At 42.0% G+C, this 22,133-nt stretch overlaps 1 protein-coding gene across 2 annotated transcripts in view; it reads left to right on the top strand.

Moving 5' to 3' along the window:
• Positions 1–652: 652 nt before the first annotated feature.
• The window catches only part of CFAP69 (cilia and flagella associated protein 69), a 65,196-nt gene continuing 43,715 nt past the window's right edge, over positions 653–22,133 (top strand). The window contains exons 1-6 of one of the 2 annotated variants that reach the window (XM_052000909.1): positions 653–1,130; positions 6,140–6,202; positions 11,319–11,384; positions 13,898–14,007; positions 16,771–16,847; positions 21,534–21,632. In XM_052000909.1, the coding sequence (XP_051856869.1) occupies positions 882–1,130; positions 6,140–6,202; positions 11,319–11,384; positions 13,898–14,007; positions 16,771–16,847; positions 21,534–21,632 (664 nt within the window). In that variant the 5' untranslated portion in view covers positions 653–881. The remainder of the gene's footprint in view (positions 1,131–6,139; positions 6,203–11,318; positions 11,385–13,897; positions 14,008–16,770; positions 16,848–21,533; positions 21,633–22,133) is intronic. The other variant, XM_052000910.1, reaches the window with a different exon arrangement.

Here is a 22,133-nt window from a genome sequence, read left to right as displayed (position 1 = left end):
GATGCTGCGAGAGCGGACAAACCCCCTAAGCAAGCGCTGGAGCTCCTCTCTGTAAAATGGGAATAGCAACAGCAGCTCCTTCTGGAGGATTAATATTTGCACAGCTCTCCATAGAAACAGATGGGGTTTTCCTATTAAGGCACTTTGGTCTTCATTTTTCTCTTTAAAACGATGGAGGGCTAGGATGGACTTTATCATCGCTGAAGTCCTGCCCAGCTCTAAAAACCTCATTGGAGCTGGATGAGATTAGGAGGAAATGAGTTCTGGTTCTCTGGCTTCAGGTGCTGCTTATGGCGTGAGCCTCGGACACACTGTCCTCCTCTAGGCCAGTTTCCCTCTCTCCAACATGAAGAGGTTGGGCTAACTGGCCCCTCCACGCTGGAGTCCTGGGGGGAAATGGAAGCGAGGGTCATTTACTTTTCTCCCTCTTCTTAGCTTCCAGATCAGAACCCAGCGAAGTCACAAAAGACGCGCGTTCCTCCAGAATGACGAACACTAAATCTCTTATCTAGCTAGCTCCTCCCCTACTCCAGCTGGGCATGCGCAGGGAGAGTCACGCATGCGTGTTTCTTCCCCTCAGGCACCACTTTCGCTGCGTGCGCACCCTAGACACGACCCTTTTTGGTGGCATGGATCTCGAGGGCTTCCGTAGGAGACTCTAACCCTTCGAACTACGCCCCTTCCTGCCCCTCCCCCTAGCAACGCGGTGGCTTGTATTGGCAACCCCGGGCTCCACACGGAGGTGGACGCCTGAGGCGGCTGGTTAGCTGCCGAGGCATCAGTGGTGCCTGCGGCGGAGGCGGCCAACCCATGGAGGAACCCCAGCTACCCCTACGGCCGCGGTCCGGCCCCCGCCCCCCGGGAGCCCTGTGACCTCAGCCATGCTGCATCCCGGAACGCACAGACTCAGTGCCTCGGGCCAGGGCAAGAAGGAGGCGAAATCTCAGGGCAGCGGCAGGAAGAGCCGACCCCGCCTGACATCCATCCTGGCCATGACCTCGCAGGATGACACCCGGACCGCCCTGAGCCCTGAGGCCGCCGGCGGCAAGCCCAAGTCCAGCGGCAGCCCCCGCCACATCCCCGTAGTCAGGCTCAAGGTGGTCACCGACACTGACTTGGGGTTAGCCCAGGTGAGCCCGAGGCAGGGGGGGAGGGGGAGCGGCGACGGCCGAGTCCTGGCCACCCAAGGCATCCGTCCGGCGTGGAGACGCAGCGAGAAAATTTGCTGCAACTGTTACCGTTGTATTGTTGTTACCCGTCACTTTGAACTTTAACCCAGAGAAATCGAGCTATTACCACCCCTATTTTACAGACAAAGAAAGAAAGAAAGAAAGATGCGTGCACCTGCTCCCAAGTGGCAAGGATTTGAGGCAGAATTTGAACCCAGGCCTTCATCCCTGTCAGCACATGGTCGAGACAGGAGCCAGCGTTCTCTCTCAGGGCCTCTTAGAATCTAGGACATAACTGTTCGTGCTTAATTAACTTGGGCACACTGACCTCGGCACTTTAGGGAAATCTGTGGACCCCCTTTACCCAGAACAGAGAAGGGAAGCCCCACGGTTGAGGGAAAACTAAAGCGGTAGCTTTCCACCCCACCCCGTCCCTGAAATCTGCCCGAGGAGCTCCTCCCCCGGGCTTGTGGGGACCCAGGTTACAATTCCTTAGAGTAGAGGGTCAGCGCGGGTCGGAGACACCTAAGAGCGGGGTGAGGGGCGCAGCGGAAGCTCCCTCCGTCTCCGTTTCCCAGTCTGAAGGTGAAGGTGATACTAGGCGCCCTGTGAGGAGAGCCGGGTAGCCCTGCCGGTAGCCTCTGCTCCCACCTAAGACAAATGGAAGAGGCCGGACCAGCCCTGGAGGGGCGCCGGAGGGCAGGGGGAGAACAGCCTCCATCTGCCCGGGCTTCCGCTCTCTCAGACTGCTTCAGCGGCTTAGAATCCGCCTCCTTGGTTGTGTTCTTGGTTTGCGGGTGAGAGAAAAAAGGCAGAGACCCACACGGGGCAAAGGAGAGGAGGGGGGGCAGAGAGGGGGGAGGCCACCCAGCTGATGGAGCTGGGGGGGGGGGGAGATTGCCTTCCAGGGCAAAAGCTGACCGGACTGGGTTGAACTGATCAATGGAATATTTTGGTTACTTTGGACATTTATGTACAGATCTCTGTTTTGAAATGTTCTTTATCCATCCCGCGTCCCTTGGCGAAACTTTTGACTCCTAGAAGATAGGGAACTGAGAAGTAGCATTAAAACCTTGGAAAGTTGTAATATTTCTCTTTTGTTCTCACTTCGATTCTTAACAGCATGGATCTACGGAGCAGAAGCAGTTTTGCTTTTCATCATGTAGAAGTTCAGCTAATTGCTTCAAATTAATGCGAGAGTAATTTCACTTTAGAACTCCCCACTATCGGTGGTTTGGACCTTAGTAGTTTTTTTTTTTTTTTTTTTTTTCCTGAAAGTGCAGGCTTCTGCGCTTCTCAAGGGACCCTTGTCACGTGTTCCCAAAGCCAGAAATTTCTGAGGGAATCCATGCCCTGCACCCTCACCCTGGCACTGTGGGGCTACTAGGAGAACTCCCTCTGAGGCTTATTCGGTCTCCAGATGCGTCAGGAGCTCCATATTCTGTGTCCGCATGGTAAAGCCCCGGAGAGATGAAGGGAGACAAGGGACCCACTTCTGCTTCAGAGCCGGGTTTGCTGTATGTCACAGAGCAATCAGGAATTTACCCAATAGTTTGTACCCTTTTACACGTGGAGGAGGGAGTATCGTGGGAATTTGACCTAGATGGTGGAGACATTCCAGCCCAATGGAGACTGAAGCGGGGATGGCACAGAATTTTCCATTCCCAATGCCAGAGGGAATCTGTGCTCCCTCCTTGTCCTGTGAGGTGGGGCCGCGCTCCCCAAGTTGTAGTCAGTGACTTTTGTCCTCTCTCACCTTCACTGCCTCTGCATCTGAGGAAGGGGAGGATGGCTGCAGGAAGGTGGGGATCCTGAACCAGAAAGCACCAGCACCTGCTTTTGGTTTCTCAAGTAAGAGAGGATGGGGAGCCAGACAGGGGGATCTGGTTTTACTTGGAATGTCATGAACTCCTGAGCAGCTCTGCCTGTGCTATTGGCTGGTCCTGATTCTAGGGAGTTCTCTGAAATTCTGTGCATCAGAGGCAGCTCCCTGACACAATTTGGATCCTAAAATAAGGACAATTTGTGAGATTCCTGAAAGCATTTCCCTGTCATTCCAAAGCCAGTCCTGATTCTCTCTGAAATTTTGTGCATCAGAGGCAGCTCCCTGACACAATTTGGATCCTAAAATAGGGACAATTTATGGGATTCCTGAAAGCATTTTCCTATCCTTCCAAAGAGTTGTGCCTTTGACAGAACAGGCCCTTGATTAGAGTTTGGATTTACATGCTGAAAGTCTTTCAGTCAGCAGAGTTCCGTGAGCTGGCTGGCACTGAGCCCAGTTACTGGGAGTGTGCTCTTGCTGAGATGGCTTTTCACATTGTCCTCCATATGTGTTTGTATATGTGGGTATACTTGATATAGGTATCTCAAACCTGCAATTGAAAGAGCTAGTTTGCCTGTTTCTTTATATAAAATAGGGTTATTAATAATAGCACCTTACTCAGAGAGTTGTTTTAAGGATCAAATGAGATAGTAATTGTAAAGTGCTTACCATAGTTCCTGGCACATAGAAAACCTATATAAATGCTTCTACTACTGTTGTTATTATTGTTGTTGCTATTATTGTCTTTTTAAAAACCCTTTGGCTCCAGAGTTGTAATCTGTGCTTGAGTTTAGGAGATTTGAAAAAAAAAACTCCAAGGCTGATGAATGTAAACGGATGTGAATCTGCTTTGCTGCTGCTCTTCCCCCATAATAGTTGGATTTTGTTCTCTCTCATTTTGAAATATAGGCTTTGTTTTCTCTTAAAGATTAAGAAAATAAATACTGTCTTTTCTAACATATTGAATAATCAAGTTTCAAAAAGTTTTTATAGCTATAGATTCTAAACTTGTATTTTTATAAGAAATTACAGAAAATGTAAGCAGTGTTTATATGGTTATGTTTATGAAATAGAATTCATTATTGGCTTGTATCTAAGAATAGCCACTCAAAAATGTATTTTTCAAAAAGCAGTATACTGGAAATCTGAAGCCTTTTATTCTAATCCTTATTAAATCACAATTAATAATTCATAGAAAATCTGCTCGAGTTCCTTTTCCACTATTAAAATGATTATTATACCTACAGATTTACTAAACAATATAAGTAGTGTGATGATTTACACTTTTCTCTTTTGAGTTGTTGAGTTGCCTTTTGAGTTGTCAATTACTATAAAAGTACTAAGATCTTGGTTTGCTAATGGTTCTTGTCTTGGCTATTTTTCAACAACATCATTTTATGTGATATTTATGTTGGGATGTTGAGAGATATTAAGATCACTTGATAACTAAGAAATAAGAAAACAAATTTCAGTTCTAATGAAAGTAGTAAGAAAACCAAAGAGACTATAGGGAATATTAAAGAGAATGTCTTTTTCAAGTATGAGTTGCCACTGATCTCCCCTATACTCAGAAATTTTGAGAAATTCTGTTATGTGAAAGATAGCGTAACTCGTATGAGAACTATTGGGACAATTTGGAAAGATCAAAGAGCTTATGTAAGACAAGAACAGAAGTGCTCACACCTTTAACCTGAAGAAATTGAATTTAAAGAGAAGATGGGTCTTAGATGTTGCTGTTTCCAAAGCTAAATGTAGAATATAGTTTATCGAGGATTATCACTTAAGCAGTGTGTGGTTCACAGGCTCCTCATCTCTAGTGTGAGAAGTGTGTATCTTGACCCTAGCAATAGTTTAGGGTAGTGGTTCTCAAAAGTATGTTCCGGGAACCCCTGGAGGACCCTGAACCCTTTTCAAAGAGTCTGCCAGGTCAAAAACTATTTTCAAAATACTACCAAGACATTGTCATGTCGAATATAGTGAATCTCAATAGCTAGATCCCACAGACTCTTTGGGAAAGAGAGGGATTTTTAAATCATTTTTAAGGCTGTACCTGGGGCCCGACACCGAAAGGTCTAAGAACTGCTGGTCTGGGAGAGACGTGTCATGGGTTCCACATATCCCTGGTGGCCCCCTGCTTGTGTGTGTGTTACTGGGGGCCTGAGGGAGGGGCAGAAAGTTGGTGTCCTGGGCTGAGACTTGGTGCCTAGGCCCTCCTGTTTGTTGGTCTTGTCTGACAGACGCGTAATAAAAGGAAAAGGGGTAACCAGAAGGCAGTTCTTGGAAATCTGGCCCGGGCCCTTCTGGCACTGCTGCTCAGTCAGTGAGCCTTTCTCTTCAATGCTTACCGTGTGTGCTGGGCACTTTGCTCTACCCAAAGCGGCAAGGCCCACCTTGTTCACTCAGCATGGCACCCTCCCCACGACCATCGGCAGGGCCATGACGCAGGCAACTCTTTAGGAATGAGAGAATGTAGGACCAGTCGCTGCAATAGTGAAACTTCTATAGGAGTCAGATTCTACAAATATGTGAACTTTTTTTTTCCCCAATTCTTTTAAATTTAATTTTTTTAAGAATTCTAAACTTAACACACATCGCCCCTCCCCCATGAGCATTTTGATATATGGGTGCCTAAAAATATAATGGATTGGCCGTGGACCACATTCTGGACCACAGTTAGTATTATGACCACTGGCAGGATAAAGGAAGAATTATACGTAGAATTTAGGAGCTTCTGAATCTCTGTCCCATCCTTAGCTTCCAAAGGGGGGTCTGTTTTGCTTCTACCCTAACTTGAGCCCAGATATATCATATGATGTTGTATTCTTCAGCCTCTGGTTTCTAAGTTAGGCTACTTATGTAAGCATTTAGACTCACATTTTCATGCTGGGTTACTGCAAGTATAGAATAGTTCAGCTTCCTATCCTGAAGGGATATTTATTGAACATCTCTATGTAAAGTATTATGCTAAATGTTTCATCAGAGAGGAAGAAAATATGGCTCCTGTCCTTAAGGAATTTTCTACTAAGGATTTTCATAAATAAGGCATAAGTTTTTCTAGTAAATTAATTCATCTAATGGGATCTACTGAAACATAATATTTTATAAATCTGAGCACTGTGGGAAACTAAGATTTTTTTTTTTGTAGGGTGTGCAGTTCAAGACCATGGATCTGAACAGCATTATCAAACTCCTTAAAGAACAACCCAAAGTAAGTATTCTCTGAGAAAAAATTATTCCGTTACATAATAAAATTTTGTGGTCTTCAGGGCAATGTTATATTTTGCCAAATATAAGCCAGATTTCTTTTTATTTAAAGAATAAGAATTTTGTCCTAAAACCAATGACACCTTAAATATAGTATGTTTTATATTCAATCAGATGCTAATTGAAAAAGGAAGATATAGGATTGAGAATCAGATGAGAGTGTGGGAAAGGTCTGGGTGGAGAAAGTCAACAGTAGGAATACTTTTTAAAGAATCAGCTTTTAAAAGGAAAACCTACTTGCAGGAAGAGCTTGCTGCCCCTGGATAAAGAACAAATGTTAAATAATTCATTTTACATTTTCCTGCTTCATAAGCATCATATAAACACATTAGCAGAAAAATTATTTTAGATTATCTTTTATATAAAATATGACAAAATTATTTTCAGCCATAAGAATCAGTATACTCAGTATAGTTAATCGTAATATATATAATGGCCATCAGGCAGTATTATATTCAGCATTGAGCATAATGTATTTATAACAGAGGTCAATCCATGAAAAAATACTTTAAATATAACTGGGATGTTTTTGCCAAAATTCAACCCAGGATATCATTTTTAAATGTGTAAATAGAAACTGTAATCACAGATATTAAATTTCTTTAATACATAAATTTCAACAGATTTATTTTTAATCATTTAATAATATAGCATCAGAGACTTATATTAGAGGAAGGAAGACCCTAAAAGCTCTAGAGGCAAGGTCTCATGGGACCAAGATGATTTGCTTAATAAGAAAGCAGATACACTTAATAATGAAAATTGTTTGTCCTGAGCATGTAAAACTCTTTATTTCCAATGAAATGGTTCATATGTTAGTATGATATTAAAATTTTAATTATATATAAATTAAAGTATATTTTATATCTAAATTAAATAAAATAAATTTTATATGTTAAATAATTTCTTCTAACTATATTATTATATAGACATAGTCTAGAGTATAGACCAGGGTCCTCAAACTTTTTAAATAGGGGGCCAGTTCACTGTCCCTCAGACTGTTAGAGGGCCGGACTATAGTAAAAACAGAAACTATGGACAAATTCCTATGTACGCTGGATATATCTTATTTTGAAACAAAACAGGAACAAATACAATATTTAAAATGAAGTAAAGTTAAATCAACAAACTTACCAGTATTTCAATGGGAACTATGGGCCTGCTTTTGGCTAATGAGATGGTCAGTGTCTGGTTCCATATTTGTCACTGCTAGTCATTACAAGTGATGCAAATGTGCATCCATTAGTCTTGATCTGATTGGAGATTTCAAACGTTTCATTCTAGAAAAAGTCTGTTCGCAGACATAAGTGCTGCCAAAGATGGTTGCCATTTTGAGTGCATGGTTCCCAAGATGAGGCTATGTCTCAGAGGGGAGAGATACATAGAAATTATGAAGGCTGCTTGACTTGAATGTTTCTTTCATAGAGTCACAAGTCTGCAGTTCAACCAGTTCCATTTGGTAAATTGTATCCACATTGTCAATGTCAATAGAAAACAGGTTAAAGCTGCATGTCCTTTCATGGAGATGAAGCTCTTTAAATCTAAATTGGAACTCCTTTTGCAATTTTTCCAGTGAATCCACACATGTTTTGTTTGGGAATGGAATCAGTGGTTTTTCTGCTAACAGATTTTGAGTTGTGGGGAGATGGCAGAAGTTTTCCTCCTTCACTTGTTCGATGAGGAGGCCTAATTTTACTTCAAATGCTTTGACATGTGATTGCATATCACAGATGAGCTTCCCCTTTCCTTGAAGTTGCATATGGAAATTGTTGAGTAGCTCTGTTACATCTGTCAGAAAGGCAAGGTGCCATTTCCATTCTGCATCATTGAGCTCTGGTACTTCTTTGTTTTTTGAAAGCAGAAAAGTTGTAATCAGTGGAAGTAAGCCATAGAAACGTTTCAAGACTCTCCCTCGACTCAGCCAATGGACTTCTGTGTGCTATAGAACATCTTCATACTCAACATTTAGCTCAGACAGAAATTCCTGAAATTGCCTGTGATTTAGTGCATTAGCTCTAATGAAGTTAACACAAGATAACCACAATTTTCATAAGAGAGTCCCACTTCAGTGATTTACTACACAGCGCTTGTCAGTGGATGAGGCCGTGTAAGGCTATTGGATGAGAATGGTTATGTTTGTCCATCTCTTGGTTAATTTCTTAGACCTCACCCTGCTAGGAGCACCATCGGTTGTCACGCTGGCCCAGTCCAGCTCCAAACCATTCATAGTTTGGCAAACCTTTTCATAGATACCCTGTCCTGTAGTTGTTCCTTTGATGCTTTGCAGTGCAGCAAGCTCTTCTGTGACTTCAAAATAATCATTCGTCCCACGAATAAAAATTGGAAGTTGTGCAGAATCACGAGCATCATTGCTTTCGTCGAGTGCCAAGGAAAAATATGAAATTTTTTATGCAGTTTTGCAAATGCTGATGCAGATTGTCTCCGGTTTCTTCAATCCTCCGTGTAATTGTAGGTCCTGAAAGACTCACTGTACTAAATAAATCGGCCTTCTCTGGACACATCTCTTTGGCAACAGAAAAAAGGCATTCTTTAACAAATTCTCCCTCCACAAATGGTCTGCCAGTGTGTGCGATTAGCTTGCCAAGTTGAAAACTTGCTCACAGTGATGAAATATTTAGCTGCTTCTGCTTCACAAAAGTATTTTGCTGACTTGTCAATGTATTTTTCAGTTTTAATATTTTATCTTTTCTCACTTCTCCAACCAAACAATCATATTTATCTTTATGTTAAGTTTCATAGTGTCAACGCAAATTATATTCTTTGAACACCGACACTATATTCTGGCGTATCAGACATGCAGCTCTTTCCTTGTACTGCATGAAAAAGTAATCATAAGTCCACTGTTCTTTGAATATCCTACACTCCGAGTCAGTTTTTCTTTTTCTTGACATCATTATTTCCTAGGGATTCCAAATTGCTATTAGTAAAATACATACATACATATATATATCTATATATATGTATATGTATATGTATATGTATATGTATATACACACACAGCACTACAAAAACAATATACCAGCAATAACTTTGCCCATACAGAGACATACAGACTGCATGCCCAACTTCCTCCAAGCTGCCTCTGCGCTGTAATGCCTCCGTCTCCCGCACTCTCTTTCCCGCTCTTCACGCTCCCACTTCCAACCCTCACTGTGGCAGTGAATTCCCCTTGCAGTGGCCATGACATGCATAGCATGCACTGTACGTCCCCCATGCCTGTCTGTTGTGGTGGCTGCTGTTACTGCACAAGGCCATGGGCCTTCAGTTCTCCGTCTTCCTCTCTCTCCCTTCCCCACCACACACCCTGACTTGGGAACTCACCTCACCTCAATATCGCCTCACACTCTGTCTCTGCCACCTCAGCCCAGTGCCAGAAGTGTGCATTGCTAACATGAGTTTAGGTCGAACGTCACTTCTGGTCTGATTTTGCCATAACCCAGCAGGCCACATAAATGTCCTTAGTGGACTGCATCTGACCCATGGGCTGTAGTTTGAGGACCCCGGTATAGATCAACAGTCTCTTATTCTCTTTTTGCTGTACTTTATCATAGTAATTTTAGCAAATAATTTATAATTGAATTTAATATGAAAAAAATCTTTAAAGTCATTAATAAAAATATCACTTAGTAACCATTTCCTTAGTTGTTAACCTTAAGCTCTGTAAACTTTAAAAAATTACATAAGTGAGTTTGACTATTATTGGCCCTCATTTTAGTGATCAAATTATGTAGCATTTTCAAATTTAAAGAAATAATGCCTACAGAAAAAAAAAAAGTAAAATAAAGGCTGGATGAGTATGGAGAGTGATAAGTTAACTCCAAGTTCCCTTCCAGAAGAAGATACTAATTGCTTTTTTAAATGATGGCCCCTCAAAATGTTTGTGGCAGCCCTGTTTGTAGTGGCTAGAAGCTGGAAACTGAATGGATGCCCATCAATTGGAGAATGGCTGAGTGAATTTTGGTATATGAATGTTATAGAATATTATTGTTCTGTAAGAAATGACCAGCAGGATGAATTCAGAAAGGCCTGGAGAGACTTATATGACCTGATGCTAAGTAAATGAGCAGAACCAGGAGATCATCATATACCTCAACAACGATACTGTATGAGGATGTATTCTGATGGAAGCGGATCTCTTCGACAAAGAGATCTAACTCAGTTTCAATTGACCAAGGATGGACAGAAGCAGCTACACCCAGAGAAAGAACACTGGGAAATTAATATAAACTGCTTGCATTTTTGTTTTTCTTCCTGGGTTATTTTACCTTCTGAATCTAATTCTCCCTGTGCAACAAGAGAACTGATCGATTCTGCACACATATACTGTATCTAGGATATACTGTAACCTATTCAACATGTAAAGGACTGCTTGCCATCTAGGGGAGGAGGTGGAGGGAGGGAGGGGGAAAATCGGAACAGAAGTGAATGCAAGGGATAATGCTGTAAAAAAAAAAAAAAAAAAAATTACCCAGGCATGGGCTCTGTCAATAAAAAGTTATAATTAAAAAAAAAAAGAAAGAAAGAAAGAAAAAAGGAAAATAAAATGATGGCCCCTGTTTCAGAGATTATGCTTATATATTTTAAACACTTTAACCAGTAATTGCCTGGTAAAATGGCAAATGGGAGGGGGGAAAGGAATCTGGCCATTTTTTCAGGCAGTTTTAGTAAAAGAAAATGTAGCTATGAAAACTCCTCCACAAACTGTCTCATATCAAGTTTTAAGGACTAGAAATTCTGAATCTGTTTTATGTAGAGAGGATTATGTTTTTAATATTATGTAGTTTTAATATGTTACATTAAGTTAAATTTCTTTTCACCATGGTTTCTGTTGCTAATTTCATAAAATAATATGAATCGACTATTTCAAAACTACAATGTGATGAAGTTAGAAAAAGCTTTTTTGTTTAATAGCATTGCATATATGTCACCATGATTTATAAATGATTGTGCGTTTTTTGTTTGTTTGTTTGTTTTTTTACTTTGGGTAATTTCCAATACCTTATCAGCCCAAAAGAATTACTCCTTATTATTTATTGTAGGATGATTTAGAAGAAAGACAACTCCAGTCTATTAAGATGATGGTGCAGTGTTATCAGAATGGATTTGTATCCTTTACAAATTAATTGTTAATTTCTTTATTCAAAGGTGGATGAATGAGAATAAGAAAATAATTAACATTATGTGCTTTTACAAAAGGTTGTCATTTTTTTGTTCCCCAAATGAGCATAAATTAAACTGTAATCCATTTAAGAACAAGTCCTATGATTTCTCTGGATTCAGAAGGATCCAAGGTATCTAGATTCATTCAGTCAGTCAAACGGGCATTTATTGAGCACTTACTGCATGCCAGACATTGTGCTATTAGAAGTGGAGATAAGCAAAAAGTAGGCCTCGCTCTCTAGGGTCTGTGACTTCTCTAAGGGGGCAGGGAGCCTGCAGATAATCAGTCTGAATGCAGGCCTCGGGGAGGCTTCTTGCCCAGGGTGGGTGCTGTTGAGAGGAGGCCTGAGGGCAGCTGGAGACCACTGTCTCCTTAGGCTTTCCTGGGTCACAGACTTGTGGGGGGGAGGGGGAGTAATGAGACTTGTGGGAGGGGGCCGGACCAGCAAGAGCTCCGAGCGCCAGGTGCTGGAGCTGCTGGGGAGCCCGGGAATGTATTCAGCAGAGTGGCAGTAGGGTCCCCGGCCAGCCAGGGCTCAGGCCAAGGGTGAGGGGCTGCGTGTAAGGGACAGTGACGTGGTGGCAGGTTGGGAAGGGAAGGAGCGAGATGGAGGTTTGCCCGAGCTAGTCAGCTGGGGAAGCAAGCAACAGGCCCCTCCGCTTGGTGATGAAAAGCTGAGCCCTGTTCTCTGTCACCCACTGGGTCCTGCCAGGTTCTCACATCCTCAGGGGGCCTCCATCTCCTTGTCTGCAAAATGAGTCATTTCCCAGCTCTCCTCAATTCTTCAAAAGGATCAAGTGCAGTAAGGATTGCTTATATGCAAGCATACCTTTTATAGCAAAATATAAATTAATTAATATTGAAAATATAACAAAATAAGAGTTCTTTTGTATTTGAACACCACTTAAAGCTGTATTTCCTGGACTCTTGAGACTGTAGAAGGCTTTTTGTGTGTCTCCATTTTGCCATCACAGGCTGATTTTGCATCCCTCCCCTTCATGTACTGGAGGGGAAGGGCCTGCTGCTGGTTTTCAGTCTCTGCCTTCCTTTTCTCCCTCTGTGGCTGTCCCCCAGGCCAGGAGTGTGCCTTCTCTTGGCTTACCTCCAGCCTCGGCTCTGGGGCTCCTCCCCCTGTTCCGTGCTTCCTCCTTCCACACATTATCCTGTACGTCGTTACACATGTTGATAGACTATATCTGCAGAATTTGAACTCCCCGACAGCAGGAACTAGCTTTTGGTCTATCTTCCCCTCTCTCAAGCATGTAGGTGCTTAATAAATGCTTGTGGGTCAATGAGTGAAACAGAATTGTGATATCACAGTACTGTAAGCTTAGACTGTAAAGTCATCTGAAATTAATTTTAATAAAGTAAAAATATTTTAACAAGACAGTTTAGGACTTGTATTGCTTTGCTTTTATCTGTTGAGAAATTCAGAAGTTAGCTTTATTTAATAAAAAAGTATCATTGATCCCAAAGGCCGGACACTGTAATAAAAATCATCCAGGTGACTGGCAGGGTGGCCTTTCCAACAATTAGAGCCTAGGCCACCCCAGGGGGCTCCCCAGATTTGGGGTGTTATGATGCTGGACATGTTCAGGGGTGCCAGAAGCTCGTCTCCTGGGGAGAGCAGGGTTGTCTATCTGCAAGGGCACCTGGGCCTGGGAGGTCCCTTTAGTTCTAGGAAGAGTTCCCCTGGCGTCTTGGTCCTCGGGAATGTAGTTGAGCTTCGGGTGGATGTGGACAGTGCTCACTTGGAGAAAGAAGTCTGGAACCCAAGGAGCAGGTGGGTGCGGGCCTGCATTTTCACTGGTGCCCACATGGTACTCACCTGATGTGGGCCAGGTGCTGAGTCCAGCCCACTGTGCCGGAGCATATCTCCTTTCTCCTCTGGCTCTCCAGAAATGCAGAAATGCAGGAGAGGTTTGGAAGCCATCACTCTTCAGCCCCTCACATCTGGAATCACGTTAACCCCTACTGGGTGCCAGCCTGGAAAGCCAAGGCCGCCTGAAATGGTCCCTGCCCTGGCAGGGCCGGCATCCTAGGGGTGGAGTGCCCTGGGCCTAAATGAATGTCAGGTACAGGCCAAGCAACCACAAGGCTTCATAATTATGAAGTTATCACGTCTGATTTGGTCTGACTTCAGAATCGAGGGGAGGTCACCCGGGGATCGAGAAAGGGCTCGTGATGGAGAAGTTAGGGGGCCCAGATGGAGGGCAGTCTGCTCGCGGGCCGGGAGCTGTCCTGGGAAGGGCAGCGAGTGCGGGGCTCTGCATGGCAGAAGGCAGTTATTGGGCAGGGCGGTGGGACATCCCCATGATGGGCACGGCCACAGTGGTGACGCTGTCAGAGTAGCCGCTGAGGGACAGGTGTGTGAAGGGCTTCTTATCTGCCTCCCACAAAAACAGGGACTGCTGTCATTCTAAAAACAGGTATTTTCTTAATGAAAAATATGAAAAGCCTCTCAGGGATTTGGCACAAATATTCAAAATCATGAGCCTGTGTTCAGAAAAGATTGAAAAACATCCCGCTTTTCTGGAGATTGTCCGTGAAATTCTGAAACTGTGCCGGTAAGTTCTTTTTCCTGAGTTCTATGTCACGTTAGCAATGTATTTTATCACATCTTATTTTTTTCTGTGGCAAGGAGACTGTGCATCGTGATGCTTTGATGAAGTAAGTAGCAGCTTGCTACAACGCTGAGGAAACTTTAATTGATCCCTTGATTCCAACAGCTGGGATTCTCAGGGGGCACTCAGTTACCTGCAGTGGATTGGTCTGAGACTTCCAACACCAAGGGATTAAACAATAAGTATTATTGAGGTGTGTTTTCTTGTTACCAATGTCTCTCAGGTGAAGCATAAACTTTACATGAAGCCAAGGAATCATAATATCCTTAGAGAATTTTTATGGGACAACATATGTGGGTGAATGAATTGGCAGGATATGATTTGTAATTTTAAGTGTAGCAGTTTTAAAGGACAGCTTTTTTCTCTTCTTTTGGTAAAAGAAATTGATGTAGTGACACTTTTGATATCTTAAATTTTGTTTATAATTCTCATTCTTATTACAACGAGAATGATAATTCATATAATTCTGTTTGCATTTTTCAAAATTAAATTAAATTGGCATATATCTTGAAAGATACAAGTTGAACTTGACATGCATAATTTTTAAGACTCTTTAGCCAAAAGAATCATTTTCTTCACTGATTTCTCAATAGCTGGCTAGGAACTGATTGCGCTTCCTTGCTGCCACTTAGTGGCAAAGGAAAGCCTATGTTTCAAAATTCATTCTTGTTTTTTCCACAAAACAGCATAAAATAATCTTTTTTGAACTTAGAATAAATCTTTAAATACTCATTTAGAATCAGAAGTGTAGCTCCACTTCACTGTTTGAGGGTTACTCTAAAGCTTTATTCAATCTATACTTTTATTGCTTTTTTGTTATGGTTAAGAAACCAACAGCTATTTAATAAGCACTAAATTTGAGGAATGAAGAAATACATGACGCGACCCTTTCAAAGAGCTGGCAATCTGGCTAAGGGTTATAAAACAAAATAATTTATTGTTTATATAGTAGAATCCCCTCCATTCTAAAATCCCTTACGTTTTAGAGATGTTTAAGTTTAAGAAGACTATATAAATAGGGGTTATATTATCCATACTAATGCTGGTATAATATTCTAGCAACCTAATGAATTGATATAATTGATGCTGTTGTTTTTCACTTTCCTCAGTCTTATTTGTAAATCTAAGCACTTTTTTTCAGATGTTATATCACTTTGTTTTTCAGTTTTTTATTTCATTTTTTTAAATTATATTTGAAGTTCTAGATTATCTCTTTTCTCATCCTGCACTAAAAAAAAGCTACCATTTGACATAGAGGGAGATAGAGAGATACATCCATGTATACATATATTTGTAAAACTAAACTTATGCATACTTCTGTTAGTTCTTTCTCTGAAGGTGGGTAGCATCTTCCTTAACAAAGTCCTACGTAATAGATTCTACTTAGAATAACTTAGTTGTTCTCAGTTGTTCTTAGAACAGTATTGCTATCACTATAAACATTTTCTTGGTTTATCTCATTTTATTTTTCATTATTTCATACAAGCCTTTCCAGGTTTTTCTAAAATCAACTAGTTCATCATTTCTCACATTTGTTACAGCACAGTCACATTAATCTATTCCCTTTTCTTTTTGCTGATGTATGGCATTTGCCTCAGAAAAGTCTCCTCTTCCAGGTCATTTTGGTTGAAGATAAGCTATTTTTTTTTAAACTTTAATTTTGACTTTGGAACAGTAAGCTTTCCCCACTTTATTCATACTATGATACTGATTTTTTTTTACATTTTCCTGTTTAGCTGCAGTCTCCTTCATACCAAGTCTGATTTGCAACTTTTCTTCCACTTAAAAAAAATAGATTAAAAACTTGGGACAAGAAATTGTTTCGCATACTTGAGTTGAATTGGATATAAATATAAGAAACTGCTCAAGACATCACCCTGCTGATGTCCTTGGACTTCTCCAAGAACAAAGGACAAAAAATAAACACATCATGAAATTTTCAGTATTTTTCTTTTCTTGAAGTTCTAGAATTTGTTTTTTTCTCTAATAGACTTATTTGTTAAGTATTATTTAATAGTCCATATTTTTAACCACAGCCTAAAGGACTTCTAAATCTTCTAAAATTCAAAACTAGACTATTTTCAAAAATCCATGTACTAAGAATTTTAGGTAGACAGGGAATGATATGTGACTTTGATATTTGTTTTTTAATTTGGAGTTGCAAAAGATATTCATTCATCTATGTAGTCAAACATGGATAACTTGTCCAAATGATAAAGGAATGGATATTGACCTTCAAAGAACAAACTGGGCATTGATCCATTAACCAAAGTTTGCAATACTTTAAGGAAAAAGCTCTTGATGAGTTTTTAGGTTATAAATAATTCAGAATTTGTTTCGTATCACAATAATGCAAAGTCTCCATGACCTTAGTAGAATTACAGTTAGTCTTTTTTTCAACAAATTAATTCTATCTACGTACATTCTAAAGTATGCTAAATAAAAGACTTTCTTTTCCAACCTCTTTATTTATTTATCTTCATTCTTCTAAATAAATCTAGTTAATATCTCTATAATAAAGGTGTAGCATCACTCTTGTTTATGGGTCAAATAATTGTTTTCAAAATTCCCCTGCCAAAGTGTAGTATGCTGAGTCTGTTCCCCATCGAGTGAAAAGGAAAGACTGTTTTTCCTACTTTATAAATATTCCTAGGATCAAGATACAGGTTAAAAACTTTCAATTACATTCTTCATTTTGTATTTCAGTTTGCCATTTCTGAAAAAGAAAGCTTCAGATGAAATCACTTACGCAAAAGAAATCTCAGAGGCAGTTTCACTTCTAGGTAAGTCTAATGCGTAACCCATGGAGCAGGCCACACAGAAGAAATAGAATAAGGAAAAATGTGAAATATATAAATATTTATATAAATAAATAATATAATGTAATGAGAAGCAACTCTTCTGGCTGCCCTCCACGCCCGCCCACTCTTAGAATGCTTTGCTCCCCCAAGGGCTTTGCTGGAACCCTTCACTCTGCCTTCCTCCCCCCATCTTGGACTGATTCTCTGTGTGAATGGTTGAGAACAGGTGTCAGGGAACAGAGAGTCCACCCCAAAGCCCTGTGGTCCTGGGTTCTGATCCTGCACTGAGCCATGCAGTGTTCCTAGGCAAGTCAAGTCATAGATCTGTGCTCTGGGGAGCTCTGAGACCGTAAGCTGCATCCAGGCTTCTGACCCAGGCTGGGGTGGGATTGTTTAATGGCCACCAGGAAGCCACTTAAGGCCTTGGGGCAAGATGGGGAATAAACGGAGGTGGGCTGTAAGATGCTGGGGGCCGGGCCTTGGTCTGGAGGAGACCGGGCCGGCCTTGCGGGCACTCTGGGCTGCCCTTCCAGCTCTGTCCACATTGTCTGTCTTCCCTCCCCGTGGGCTCTTCGGGGCACTCAGAAGGCAGCAGACTTGTCATCTCATCCCCTGGCCTGTCCTAGACATCCTTTCCTACCCAGACCCTCCAGGAGGGGATTTGAGCCGAGAGGCAGGGACTCCACGGTTCCTGGGCCTTGTCCACGTGGAGGCTGTTTGTCTTTTACCAGTGGCTGATTCTCCATGACCCATTGGGAGGTTTTCCTGGTCAAGGTCTGGCAGTGGTTGGCCATTTCCCTTGGCTCATTTTAAAGATGTGGAAACTGAGGCAAGCAGGGTCACCCAGAGAGTGCCTGAAGTTAGATTTGATGTCAGGCTTTCCTGACTCCAGGCCTGGCACTATCCAGTGTCCCCTTCACTGGCCCATGAAATATGATTGTCTCTTCAAAAATAATGACAATAAATATAAACATCAGAATTTGTATATGCCGAATTACCTTATCCTTTTGAAAGTAGCCGGTCAGGTCAGCAGTGCTGCTTTTACTAAAAATGTATTTTGAACTGGCCTTTTGGAGACCTGAATCTGAGCCCCATCTTAGGGATGTCAGTAGAACCGCAGTCCTGGTGAGGGAGCTGCTGTTCCAGCATCCAGAGTCTTTATTCAGAACTCTAATTGCCACGGCTGGGAGGCAGGGAGCCAAGGGACAGAACATTTCCTGTTTCTTACATTACCAAGGGTGGTCGTTATCTGGGTTCTTTTTTTTACTGGTTTTTTTTTTGAGGGGGGTGTTGTTAGAAGGTATAGGTACGGATACCCAATGTGTCTGTATTATACAAACAAAAGGCATCCATGAGGCTTTTTCTTTTTAAATGTAGCACTTAACTAAGGTTCTCAAGGAGGACGGTTACCATGGCAGCCGTAATCTTGGCTGCAGCCTTTTGGCCTTTAATTAGAATTTGCCAGCAGCATGAAAGAGATGGAGCCAGGTGTACAGGGAAAGGCCCAGCTGGCGGGCTGACCCACCACAAAGAGAGCGGGGTGGGGGGCCACAGTTGTGTGTCTGGGGGATGAGACGGTTATTATTGTGGCAGAGCTTGGCTGCTGAGGCTTTCCCAAGCAGGGCCATCCAGTACTGCCCGGTTCTGTATTCTGAGCATAGACTGGGTTTGGAAAACAACCAGAGTCTCTCGGAACCAGATATTGTGAGATAAGCAAGTGGGAGCCGAAGAGTAGTGTTGGAGTCGTTTGTGCTCATCTCTCTTTGCTAGCAACGACACTGATGTCTGAACTGTATCAGTTACTAAAATAAGGGTATGGATATAAATGTTCACATGTTGCTTACACAATTAGCCTGATTTTTCATAGGACACTCAGTCGTGTCAGTCGTACTCACAAAGCGAAATGGCCTCTGCTCTCAGAGCCAAACGTCCAACTGAGGAAACAGACACTGAGCTGGTGAAAGAGATCGCAAAGCACTGTGAAAAATCTCACAACCCGCCTGGGCAACCGCAGTGTAGAACCTGTGGGTCCGGAAAGGGAGGGACAGAGTGGGGGAGAGCCTCCTCACACAACCCTCAGATAGATGGAAGGAGAGCCACTCTGAAATCCAGAGAGGAGTAAAGCAAGCTGAATATGTGCGAGAGACAAAGGGAGAAGAAGAGTGAGTGAGAGAGAGAGGAGAAAGAGAGACACAGAGAGAAAGAGAGACAGAGACAGAGACACCAGGGGGAGAGACAGAGAGAGAAAAAGAGAGAGAGAGAGAGAAACTGGGGGAGAGACAGAGACAGGAGAAGAGAGAGATGGAGAGAGAGAAAGGTGACCCCCAAACCATAAAGCTATAAAACTATAAAAAAAGGAAGAAGTAAAAAAAGAACCTCTATCCCTCCACTAATCTGTAACAATCTGTTTTTGTTTTTGTTTTTGTTTTCTGGATTCCTGACACTTTGTGGGTTACCTGCCTTCCTTGAATTTGAAAGCTGGCATTCTTTATTAGTGACGTATCTTCCCTTTTTTTGTGATCTGCGTCAAGAACTCATCATCCAAGGGGCCATATTGTCTATTTACAGAATGATCTTATTTCCCTTTGTCTTTTCTTGCTTCCAAGCACTCAGTGGCCTTGCCTTATTGATTCCAAATGCCAGAGATGTATGGATTTTACACAATATTAAGATAAGACCTGATTCCAGAGATGAAGTTTTTATAGGATTTAGAGTTTGGCAAGAGCTTTGAGGCTGGAGTTCAACACTGATTGTTTAGATGAAGAAACTGATTCATAGAAGGAAAGGTTCTTTTTGTTATTCCTTTTTTAAATTATTTTTATTTTCATTTTCCCCCATTACATGTAAAAATATTTCTGTAAAACATGTACACTCAATTTACATATTTTCATATAACCCTGTTAAGAGAGAAAATGAGAACAAAAGGAAAAAAATCACAAGGAAAAAAAAAGATGAAAATCTTACATACTGATCTACATTTCAGTCTCCACAGTCCTTTCTCTGGATGAGAAGGTGTTTTCCATCCAGAGTTTATTGGGATTACACTGAATCACTAAACCGTTGAGAAGGACCAAGTCTGTCGTAGTTGATCATTGTGCACAGTGCTGCTGTTGCTGTGCAGTGTTTTCCTGGTTCTGCTTGCTTGGGACTGAAGGTTCTTGCTCAAAAATCCCACCAATTCCATGTGGTGAATAAGTTGGGGAACCTTCCTCTGAGCCCCAACCCTTCGTTCTTGCCCCTATCTGGGCCAGTTCAGGTGACTGAAGCAGAAGGGATAACATGCACTCTCCTTGGGAAGGGATTTCTGTTTGGTCCTGGAGTCTAGGAGTTGCTGCTGAAGCTTCTTGAGCAGGCGAGGGGTCTCGTCTGATGCCAGCTTTAGGACTCACCATTTGAGTGCAGAGTGCAGTGGAAAGGGGAGACCCTAGAGGCAGAAACAGGAGGCAATTGCAGGAGTTCAAGTGAGAAGGGAGGAGGCTCCTCAGACAGTGCATGGGGAGGCCCTGGAGAGCAGGAAGCCCTTCTGCCACTGATGCAGGCCCTCTCTTCTCTCCCAGTGACTCACTACCTCCCATAGATGACTCCCAAGCTCTTGGGATGAGCCTCCATTCCTCTCTGGGACTTCGGTCTCCCATCTCTGTCCGCTGGACGCTTCCCACAGGGTGCCAAGCTCAGCATGTCCCAAGCCAGATGCCGGAGCACTTCTCCCTAATATCCTGCTTTCAGTCGGTTTCTCAGAATTCCCCCAGAGCTCCTCTCTGCCTCCGTGGCCTCCTTCAAATCCACCCCTTCTCCATTCCTACAGCCCCCTCCTCTACATAACTTTTCATGGACTGTTGGCCCAGAGCCTGCCTTGGGCGTTCACAGCGCCCCTGTGGTCATTAGAAGCCCAGCCCAGTGGGAAAGTCTAGGTCCAGATGAGCTGTCCAGGCTGGCGTCCCCCTTCTGGCCACGCATTCCACCTTCCAAAAAATGGGCCCCATGCTCTTCCCCAGACATAACCATTCTCCCTCCCGCCATCGGACCTGCTGACCCTCTTGCCTGAAATGGTATCCCTCCTAGCCTCTATTTCTTAAAAACCTGTAGTTCAACCACCGCCAAAGTGAGGGTCAAACACTACCTCCTTCAAGAGGCCTTTCATGAGTCTTCCAGTAGCTAGCACCCCACCAATTACTTGTTTACCTCTTGTGTGTGTGTGTGTATGTGTGTGTGTGTATAGTTATGTTTATGTGTGTTCCTGTACATATAGAATGTACCCATAAAGGTATGTGTATATACAAGGTATGCTGATGTGTATGTGTGTACATCACACACACACACGCAGTATTCAAAAAACCTAGTTCAGTTTCCAGCTATCAAAGCTTAAAAAGGCACAGAAACTTTTGCGACAGTCTGTATATCATTGAATTCACTACCCTACTATTGTGCTGGCCCTAGGAGAACCATCAGCACCTTAAAATCAGAAACTGCTTCCTTTGGTATTTAAGTCTCCTGTGCTTGACAGTAGGCATTTAAGAAATGCTTAATAATTAAAAGTGATTGAAATGTTACTTGTGATGATCACAAAGATGGTGACTAGGATGATTGACTTATCACTGAAGCTAAATATTTATTATTTAAGATTTGTAACAATTACACTTTTAAATGCTGCCTTTCTGTTTCTGACAGGTAACTTGATAAAGATACCAAATTCTGAATTGAGGATACAACTTTGTAAGTGTATTGTTGACTTTTACCATGCAGAACCACTGAAAAAGCAAATTGCAGGTGAAGTATGTCATTTATGTTTGCTGATTGGCATTTTCTGTGCACTTCAGTCCCTTTTACTAGTAGAAGATCATTTTCTAGAACCTCTAAATCGTTTCTGGCTCTAAATAAAAATTGATTTTCTGTATACCTTTTATTTTAAAATTTAACATGATGTTTACAATTTTAAATGAAAAAAATGTAACTTTAAATGATCTACCATTTATACATTTTCTTACAATTAATAGTATCCAAGTACCTAGGATATGGTATATTTTGTTTGTTTTTAATACATAGATTTATGTGCATATGACTTATGCAGTCATCCATAATATTTTTTCACTTTTTTTGAGTAGCAAAGTCACATCACCTAACTCAATTCCTGAATAGGATACTTAGATATTTTTAGGATAGAAATAATTCTTTATGCTCTTTTGGAAGATCAATGGAGGAAGTTGTGGTATGTTACACCAGGTTATGAATGACAAGCAGAACAGGGATCATTATATAAAAGCAAGACTG

The sequence above is a fragment of the Antechinus flavipes genome, chromosome 5 (assembly GCF_016432865.1).
Source record: "Antechinus flavipes isolate AdamAnt ecotype Samford, QLD, Australia chromosome 5, AdamAnt_v2, whole genome shotgun sequence".
Classification (NCBI taxonomy): domain Eukaryota; kingdom Metazoa; phylum Chordata; class Mammalia; order Dasyuromorphia; family Dasyuridae; genus Antechinus; species Antechinus flavipes.
The sequence above is the reverse complement of the archived record's forward strand: the minus strand, read 5'-3'. Positions and strand labels throughout refer to the sequence as shown.